The sequence below is a fragment of the Anopheles coustani genome, chromosome 3 (genome assembly GCF_943734705.1).
Source record: "Anopheles coustani chromosome 3, idAnoCousDA_361_x.2, whole genome shotgun sequence".
Lineage (NCBI taxonomy): Eukaryota > Metazoa > Arthropoda > Insecta > Diptera > Culicidae > Anopheles > Anopheles coustani.
The window spans coordinates 51,955,980-51,965,488 of record NC_071288.1 but is presented as its reverse complement, the minus strand read 5'-3'; the positions used below and the strand labels follow the sequence as shown (position 1 = coordinate 51,965,488).

The following is a 9,509-nucleotide window of genomic DNA, read 5'->3' as shown; positions in this document are numbered from 1 at the left end:
TGGTTTTGAAACTCTAAAACGATTGATTCGCCATTCTAGTTGCGCCTTAGATTTTCCATAAACTTGATAAGACACGAAATGTCCCGCGGGTGTTCTTACACAAAGCCAGCTGATAACGCCGACATTCCTAAACACGGCAGAGAGTGCAGTTGCCCGAGGCCGGTGCAACGATCAACGGCTCGAGCCGGTGTTTACGTTTTGTAGCGTATAAAACCGATGCAGTTCGCAGCGAAAACGTGCCAATTGAAGGCGTGCATCGGATCGGAAGTCACCGCAGATCCCGCAGGAGTGAAGAGCGTGGGCAAAGTTTTCGCACCATTTTAAGTAAGTACGTCGCCAGCCCATCGTGGTCGATGGTGGAAAATGTTCGTCATCTCTGTTTGTCTTTACCCCCGAATCGCAGGTCGGAATGAAGCTGCTGTGGTTTTTCGTGTTTCTACTGGCACTGGTTGGCGGTGCCTTCGGCAGTGATTCCGCCTCCTGTCCGCCCAATTTCGAGCGAAAGGACGACAAGTGTGTAACGCCCCGGCCGGTACATGGCACCTGCCGCGAAGGCTCCACGTACAGCGTCGCCCTGAACCTGTGCGTCGCGGACTAATCCGAGCGCTGCGAGTTTTCCGATGACGAAAATGTGCATGTATCGCGTTGGTGTGATTAAATAAATTTACTCAAACTTACTACTCCTGAACACAGTAGCGCTGCGTTTCCGGGAAGGGAATTATGCTGGTGATGAGAAAATTTTCCTGCGACCAAACTTTCCAATAACGCCGCGGGAAAGCGAACGAGCCACGAACTATGAGGGCTTGTGCGGTGGTTAACGATCCCTCCGGCACTGCAATCCGGTGCAGCGGGCGGCCAGAATGGATCGAATGGCTGCATAATGCTTCAACATGCACCACGGCAAGTAGGTCGTTGTGGTATCCCCCGAACAAAGTTTGCAACGGAATTAGTCCGGGAAAGGAACCCTCGCTCGCCCAAATTGGCCGAGCTCTGGACGGAATTTTGTGAGGCTTGGCGGTGGTGGATGTAGCCTCATCATTAGCGAACCAATTTCAACTTGTTTCCCCCTTTGCGGACCGTGGCGAATGTCATCGTGTCGTGAAAATTGACTCTCGAAATTAACGGCACATTACATCATCGACACTTTATTCCTAGTTGTGAACGCACAGATTCAGCTTGGCGCTGTAGGTCGAGCCCTTCGGGCAATCGCCATGCACTGGGCGCGAGGAGACGCACTTGTTGTTCTGCGATTTGAATCCGGTCGGGCAACCGGCATCTCCGGCGATCATGCCAACGAGTGCGAGCAGGAAAGTGACGAACCACAGGAATTTCATCTCTGCAAGAAGAACCAACCGAAAATGTTTAACAAAAATTATTCCTAAAAGCGACGATCTTGAAACTTACTTATTGCTTGGAAGTGTGTTTTGGTAGCGTGGTCTTGAAGCGTCTTATGGCTGACTGTTGTAGAAGGACCCCCATGCGCTTCGCTTTTATAGTGTAAACATAGTCACAGCAAAAAAGAAAAAAAAAACATTTGGGCAACCGAAACACATTCGGGAATAAGAAATCTTATTTTGATTCCACAGCCCCTAGAACACCACGTCAGTATTATCGCAGCAGTTTGACGCAATCCAGATGGGTCCGGTTCATACGGATGGCCGAAACTGCTGATAAGGATGAATTTGAATTTGCTTGAACACAACAGTTACACAACACTTTCACTGCAAAGTTGTTTTTGACAACGGACCCCAGGGGTCCTATTACGATAAGCCTCTGCTGATTAGTTAATGCTGTTCGATTCGGTGTTGCTGTTGAAAATGCCAGAATTTTATTACTTAGACGATGTATTCGAACAGTCTAATATTTAAAAAGTTTTTTAAGTGAACTGAACTAATTTTGGGTACGTAATGTAATACACAAAGTATGACCAACGAGATGTGAGGAAACGGCAGATTCAAAACAATTGTTACTGGATTTTTCAAATTTTTAGTTAGCGCCATCTGTGGTACATTTAGTAACCAAGGTGACTATAACAAGAAAATTTTTCAAACCAGCTGTCATACCTAGGGATGTGAGTCATTGTGCAGAGTCAATCTTTTGAATTGACTCTGTTTTTCGATCCGGTGCTCCGCGCGCGAATTCTAATACCCTTATTAGACGAGGAATATTTCTGTCCGTCGATTTTGGAAAATAGTGTCATATGGCCATTGACAGCAATATTGCAGACAGAAAATCGGACCCGGCACGATCGGTTCCGATTTTCTTTCGACTTGTATTTTTATGTCAAAGTGGCGATTTGTTTACTTTTTGCTCTGTTGTTTGCAACAGATTTTGTTCTTTAGTCTAGGTTGAACAATAAGCTAAATTCAAACATGAAAATGATCAATTAACTGCAAAACACATTTTGCGGAACTTTGCGTTATTACACGAGCGGATAGCATTTTTATGTCAAAAGTCAATTTTGGCAGAAAAATACTGGGCAAAGATGACCGAAAAAGCCCTCGTCTAATAAGGGTATAATGCGTATGCATCTAGTCTACAGATGATTTCTATCGTTTAATCATTCTATTATCATTCATTCAAGATGCCGATGTATTTTCCTTTCAAGTTTGGTTTTTTCTCTGCATTCAGTACTCTACATGAGGAAAATTATCTTCAATATAGGATAAAAAGAAATTAAAATTATTAGGTTTTTTTCTAAACACACTCTTGCACTTTTGGATACCATAGCATAAACGTGAGTGGCGGAGTGAAAGATCAGCTGTCAACGCGGTACTGTCAGATGATTGTTATTGTAAAAATCCGGATCGCTAGTCGTATCGACAGAGAAAAGTCGAAGTCGGCGTCGTCGAACGAACAAAAATGCTGACTTCCCGTGCCCTTCTGGTCGGCCGGTTGCTGCAGCGTACAGTGGCCGGGCATAGCAAAATCAACTCGAACGCCGTCCGAGCTCAGTTCGTCCGCCATGGACACGAGTAAGTAGCCGCCCTGCAGATTCTCGTTCCATTATGTAATTGTTTTGTTTTGCTTTTCCGACCTGCGGCGGTTCTTCGGAATCGATTTTCACCGTATTCACGAAATACGGATTACGAACGACGTAAAACGAAACTAGCTGGTCGTATCGCGTGAATGGACCAAAGCCCGAGTTGGCCTCGAGACTCGGTGCCCAGATTGCTGGCGGTTTCATGTGGTGGTGGGTCCTATGGCACCTGTTCCACGAGTACGAGCATATTACGGTAATTGACGAGAGATTCAAAAGACATCATGAAAAAGAGCTTACCTTGTATTGAATTCTGTTTTTTAGGGCGAATTTGACTATCCCGACCCGTCCAGTTGGACCAACGCCGAGCTAGGAATCCCGACAGAAGATGAGTAAGCCAACTGCCAGCAAACAGAACGTGCTAAATCTGCGCTTTATAACATCCCATGGATTTGTTGTGGAAAAAATCGGTTGTAAATAAACAGTGGCAACTGTAGGTAAACGGTGCGTTTCATTTCTATGGTGAAATGGCTGTCGGGAAATCCTGGTAAGTACCATCCGATTTCAGGTTCACAGGAGGGCTCGTAAAAAGTTAAATATTTCAATCAAATGGAAAGTGGTATATTGTAGTACACAAAACCAATGTTATGAGATCGTTGAGATGAAAAATTATATAATTGTTCCTTCATCAAGTTTCTTACCAGAACATCAATGAAACAACATTTATAACAATTTTGAGATGAATGGAGATTGCTTGATGTATGGTATTTTCATTAATCGGTAAATACTATTCAATCATTCTCTGGATGTGTCGAGCTTGATCTTATTTGTATTAAGTTAAACACATAGGCAATTCAGTAAATGTTGTTCATGCATTTTTTTTATTGTTTAGAAATTCCTTGTACGTCCACCAGGTGTTTCCAACAGCAATTCGATAAATTACAAATTCAAGTTAATGCTGGATAAATCATCCTGCACTAATGATTTATATCATATCTAATAAACGTTTGTGAAAGAATGCTTAAATAATGGCATTGATGGTATCCTAAAGAATTCTTATATCTTCTTCTTACACAAATCTCGTCTTCATTCCATTGAATGTTAGACCAACTTTAATTTTACTTTGTGAATGTTGATTGAAAACGTATGCCTCACTTAACAGTTTTCTTAAAGACTCCTTCGTGGAAAAGGTATAAGAGTAAATGTATCGTCTAAGTACCTTCAAATAATAATGTAATTTGAAGAATGTCATTCGTAAATTTAAGTTGCTTTTACAATGTTTAAACAGTAGCACCTCAATGACAACTAATTAAACTTTGCCAGAAAGATTAAAAACGTTGATAGATCTCATATTATCACATCCTATGTACATTAAAGTGTTTGTTTCAGTAGCTTCTTGTTATTAATATGTTTTGAGTTGATTATAGTCTTCATAAATGTTTATTAGATTTCTGACAAACCGTTTATCGGGATGCAAGACAAAAAATAATTGGATTTGAATTTAGCTCTTGTTGTTGTTTAATTGTTTATTTGTACATCTCATTGCTTGACTCTAGGGCTATGCAAATAAAGCTTAAGATTAACAGAAGTATAATAAAACTTAGACTACATAGACGTAGGCAGATAGAAGACGGCCAGGATGGAGCTAGATTCGATATAGCGCGTCAGCCCAAACGTGAATGAGGTGTGGGAATAAAGGGAAGGAAAACCTCTTGGAGGGAAGTGCATGTGCTGCAAGGAAAGAACGGAAGGCAGAAATGGGGTGGTGGAAGTCGAAGAGGTCAGAGCAAGCATTGAACTGTCGCAGACACTCAAGCAAGGTCGATCGTCACTACCGTAGCGAGTACGACGGTTGGGCAAAGGCAGTGAGGGATTAGTTCTTAAGGATCGGGAAGGGACATAGAGAGGAATTTCTTGGAGTAAGGAGGGCGCATCAGTAGTACCCAATAGTACAATCAACAAAGCCTGAGTATGGGCCCGCCTGATCTCCAACGAAGGAAGACCCGAAATAGGCCAAGTTTTGCCAGTTTTGCCCGTAATAGCGAATGTCATACACAATCAAACGCAGCTTTAAAGTCAGTAGATATGGCATCCACTGGACCACCTCGATCAAGTTTCGACAATAGTCCTGAGACAAACGATATTAAGTTCGTGACAATAGAGCGGCCTAGCATGAATCCATGTTGCTCATGGCTAATATACGCTTTGGAGTCATGCATTAGTGATGGGAAGATTACGGGTTCAAAAGTTTTAGCACAGGCACTTTGCAACGAAATGCCTCTGTACTTGGACACTACTGTACACGACCCTTTTTTAAACTGTGGCATCATCCAGCTAGTTTTCCAAATTGCAGGAAAAATGCCTTGTGAAACTGGGAGAGTAAAAATTGAGGAAAGCAGAGGTGCCAGAATATGGCGGCATTTTATTAATTCAGCAGCTGGGATGCCATCTGGACCGGGAGAGTAAGATTGGCGCAGTTTGGACAGTGATTTCAATACATCGTGTTCCGTGATTACCGGACAAGAAACGGAAATAGCTCAGGTGTATTCTCAGGTTTGAAAGTTAGCCCAGACGAAAAACTGTCATCATTATTTACAGGGGCTACAAAGACGGATGCCAAGTGGGCAGCAAAAAGGGAAGCCTTATCAATCGCGGAGGAGGCAGAGTTCTCACCCAAAGTTAACAGACTCAGCAGAACATGTAACCTTTTCCGGGGATTCACGATGCGCCAAAAAGAGTGAGCATTGGCATGGAAGCGGATTTGTAGCCTCGCTACCACTGCCGCGTAAAATGTTTATGATTCGCTTATCAGAGCTGGACCCCGACCACCATGTAGACAGCACCAATGTACACAAAATAATTCTAGAAAGTCAGCCTTACCCCTCACAGCTTTTAAGTTATCAACCGTAGTATAGATTAAACTGGATGCATATTTCAACAAGCATATACTCATCCCAATTCCGCCTCGGGTGTGAGTGCTAGTAGTGATCGTTCGGTCGCAGCGAAAGCATTCGAAACTTTCATCTAGAAACATATTGTTGAGAATAGTGTCATCTAGCCACGTTTCGTTTAAGGCTCCCACAACAAAGTCAGCTTCCAAAAGTGCGAGACGAAAATTGACTAGTTTTGTCCTAAGGCCCCGAAAGTTTTGGTAAGTAAAGCATAATTTCGAAAATTTAGGCGCAAGGCAAGGACCACCTCGTGTATTAGGCTGTACTCGTACAGTTTCATTTTGGCGGAAAAAATTCGTCTAATTTCGGCTGAATACTTTCGGCCGCTAATGAGAATTTGGTTACACCCAAGGGCATGCCCTTTGCTAACTTTCGGCTCTGATCACCGCGTATTAGTGGCAGAATGTACTGACTATCAGCTGCGATTATCGATTGTAGTTCCTAGCGCCATCTACCTCTCAATTTTGCTACTCATCGGACCGTTGTTAAGCAAAATGTAGCCCACGACGGATGGACATGTACGGTGGGGGACATTGTAGTTCCTGGCATTGATATCAACGGGTGGAAAGGTACGGTGGGGGACATTGTAGTTCCTGGCGTTGATACTGTAGAGGTAGCGGATGTGTCCGGTTTGTGTAGTGAGAAGCAGTGTGTTGGAAGTGATCGTTTGCGTGGTGAGATGCAAGTGAGAGTGAGAGCGGTAGGTCAAGCAGTGATGGTTGATTTTTACGGTTCTTCGGGCGAATGTATTGTACAAACTCTATGACTCGCGTCCTTTTTCCCGACAGTATACTGTATACAGGATGGAATATTATAGCGAAAGATGGGGTAAAACGCGTCGGTATATTTAATATATATCGCGTGTACTTAATTTAATTGCGGAACTGTTTAATTTTAAAATTATAACTACGCTCTGGTACCTTTGCTATCCTGTGCATTTAGAGTAGAAGCAAGTATCAGAATCGTGAGAAATCGCTCGAACTGCGCGAACCCTAGCTTGAGCACTGAACTAGTAAGCGAAGGCCCCTTTTCCTGCGTTCAGCTTCCAAAAGATACATGTGCAAGCAAGACTAATCGACCACGAGGTAATTATGTATAAACTTACGGAATATGTTCATTACCTTGTCTAATACATCGTTTGTATCTGGATGTAGGCGTGGCTCTAAAGAAAAATATAACACAGAAAACAAGATAAAGTAAGTTTGACCAAACTTTTAAAATTTACCTTCCATTGTTTAGTCACTGGTCTAGAAACGAGGTAATGCAATCAAACCGACATCATTCATCAAGTACATCTATATATAAATGGATGTGAAAATAAAAAATTAAAACATCCTCACTCGAGCATTACTCGTGGAGTACCATGCAACGGTGTAAATATGAGGCAAAACACTCTAGCTTTGCAAACTAATTACTTTTGGTGGCGCTAGGTTACATATTTTTCATCCATAACACAGAAATGTTTAGTTTTTGACAATTAAATGATGAAAAATTTATTGCAAAAATAAATGTTCATTTTATTTACATTCTGCCCCGCATTTTTTTTTTAAATAACTGGCAGACCTTAAAGCTGTAAATAGTTATTAGCTTCAAAATCATGGTCACGGTATGGTCGTGTGTAAGAATGAAGTGTATGCATAATATGTTTTTTTTTTACATTTCTACAATATCAAGTTAAAAATGTTGTGCAAGAAATCGTTATGAATGGTCAAAACCAAAAATAGAACCAGTGTTTTCTGAGGTTACAATACCCAATCGCTCATAATGGAAGTAAGATTATCGCTTTGTAATCGAAAATTCAATCACCCAAACCTCTCGTCTTGCAATTCAACATTTTACACTACTTGCCTGTGCCTGTCACACGAGCGACCTCCTGAAGACTGTGCACTACCACCGAACGTAGGAACGTCTCGACGGATCCATTAGAAAACGCTCTACCAAATTGGTGGCAGATCAAAGTTCATTTTCTTCGCATCAATCTATGTCCTTTTTTTTACACACCAGGCGCCAATGTCCGAAAGATATGATATGGCGATATGGTGCCCAGATTTAGACCTGACGACACATGGGCACCGCTGGTGTGCAAGGGTAGGGGACCATTTGCTTGCGATGGTCATTCGATATCCTTCGCTACCCCTCCGCTTACACTGCACGAAATGGGGGGAGGTTATCGGGTACGCGTGCCAGCACTACTCCCTGGCAGTAGATATAATTGAATAAATTACTCGATTATTGATGACCGAACCAATGCTTTCCCGGATGTGGCCGGGAGATGGATTTCTTGCAGGCTCAACAACCGGAGTGCTGTTCTTCGGCTTCTTCAAGCGATGCTAGACAGAACCCTACCTCACACTCAGATTTTCGTTTTCCATTAAAGGATCGCCAAATTGATTCTTACCCTCTAAGGGATTTCCACTTCCCTTGTAATATTGGTGCTACTTTTCCCCACTTCGGGACACAACCTTCTTCAACAGCGTACATTTATTGATAAATTTTCATTTTTCCATCATCCAACGGAATAAAACATTTCCCTTCCGGATAGATATCCTATATTTTATTTATAAGGATGCTACGACACACTCCTGTTTGTTCTTTAATGGACTAGATTTCATGGTTTTAGAGAACGTTTGAAGATGTCAACAATAAGAATGACTGTCAGTGGGACTTTAAATACAACTAGAAATATATTGCCATCCGGTTTACCGACTGCTGAAGCACCCCGGTCATCGCTTTGACTAGTCAGCACTAATTGTAAAATGGATGACGTTACGGGATCGAATAAATTTTCCACCTTCGCTTCCGCCCCGTTCGGCTAGAAAAAGTAAATTTAAAGTTGCTGTGCAAGCTAACAACTAGCCACTCCATTCGAAGAACCATTCTCTCAATCTGTGCTCCGCTGACAAACGGTGGGAGATAAATTAGATTTACGCTTTCGGAGTGAATTAAAATGTTCAATTAAATCCACCGACTGCAGCCGGCAGCTTCTGGCCACCCTGCCCGGCGATAAATTGTGGATAAACGATGGATTTTCGGTAGAGCTTACCTGTTATAAACCAAGCTATTGGTTGGTACGCTGTGTCGTTGACCAAACCACACGCGCCTGAACCGCCGGCCCGAGCAAAAGGTTCATCCGATAGTTCCGGTGACCATCAGCTGCGGAAAAAGGAAAAAACTGAAAAAAACAGACCAGTTAAGTACTTCTTAATTTGTACCGGATCGAAATCAACAGGATCAGCAGAAAAGGAATCCGGACGCGCCAAACCGCGTTCTCGTTGGTGATGACTTTGGGGGAAGCAAGTTCAATTTAATTTCGCGTTCAATGCAATGCATCTCTTGTTCGGCGTTGGCCAACTGCACCAACCATAAGCAATTTCGAATGGGTTTCTTTTTGCTAGCTATTTTAACCAATTTTATTTTCATGTACCTTTCCAAAAGGGGTTCGATTTGAACTAATGGCTGGTAGATTAAAGTTTTTTCGGTGTCATATTCTTCGTAGTGACATTTATCTTTGATCGTTTATGAAAACATGCATAGAATGAAGAAGATTATTTTGACGTGTTCTTTGTGAACTGATGGGA

The 9,509-nt window shown here is 42.3% G+C and overlaps 3 protein-coding genes across 4 annotated transcripts; 2 read left to right on the top strand and 1 right to left on the bottom strand.

Moving 5' to 3' along the window:
• Positions 1-236: 236 nt before the first annotated feature.
• Positions 237-682, top strand: LOC131259149 (uncharacterized). 2 transcript variants are annotated; one of them, XM_058260576.1, is made up of 2 exons: positions 237-324; positions 404-682. In XM_058260576.1, the coding sequence occupies exon 2, from the start codon at positions 410-412 to the stop codon at positions 596-598; it is 189 nt and encodes a 62-aa protein (XP_058116559.1). In that variant the 5' UTR covers positions 237-324; positions 404-409; the 3' UTR covers positions 599-682. The 2 variants fall into 2 exon arrangements, with proteins under 2 accessions (XP_058116559.1, XP_058116560.1); XM_058260577.1 differs by having other exon boundaries at positions 251-328.
• A 469-nt stretch (positions 683-1,151) lies between these two features.
• LOC131259310 (uncharacterized) lies at positions 1,152-1,334 on the bottom strand. Its single transcript, XM_058260767.1, has one exon. It carries the CDS (start codon positions 1,332-1,334, stop codon positions 1,152-1,154), a length of 183 nt encoding a protein of 60 aa, XP_058116750.1.
• Positions 1,335-2,791: 1,457 nt separating this feature from the next.
• Positions 2,792-3,481, top strand: LOC131258804 (uncharacterized). Its single transcript, XM_058260184.1, has 3 exons — positions 2,792-2,975; positions 3,113-3,236; positions 3,305-3,481. The coding sequence occupies exons 1-3, from the start codon at positions 2,863-2,865 to the stop codon at positions 3,374-3,376; spliced, it is 309 nt and encodes a 102-aa protein (XP_058116167.1). The 5' UTR covers positions 2,792-2,862; the 3' UTR covers positions 3,377-3,481.
• The last annotated feature ends 6,028 nt before the right edge of the window (positions 3,482-9,509 follow it).

Coding starts and splice junctions, on each gene's coding strand:
- LOC131258804 (XM_058260184.1), top strand. CDS start 2,863: ATGCTGACTTCCCGTGCCCTTCTGGTCGGCCGGTTGCTGCAGCGTACA. Junction 2,976..3,112: donor TTCGTCCGCCATGGACACGA/GTAAGTAGCCGC, acceptor AAACGAAACTAG/CTGGTCGTATCGCGTGAATG. Junction 3,237..3,304: donor ACGAGTACGAGCATATTACG/GTAATTGACGAG, acceptor TCTGTTTTTTAG/GGCGAATTTGACTATCCCGA.
- LOC131259310 (XM_058260767.1), bottom strand. CDS start 1,334: ATGAAATTCCTGTGGTTCGTCACTTTCCTGCTCGCACTCGTTGGCATG.
- LOC131259149 (XM_058260576.1), top strand. CDS start 410: ATGAAGCTGCTGTGGTTTTTCGTGTTTCTACTGGCACTGGTTGGCGGT.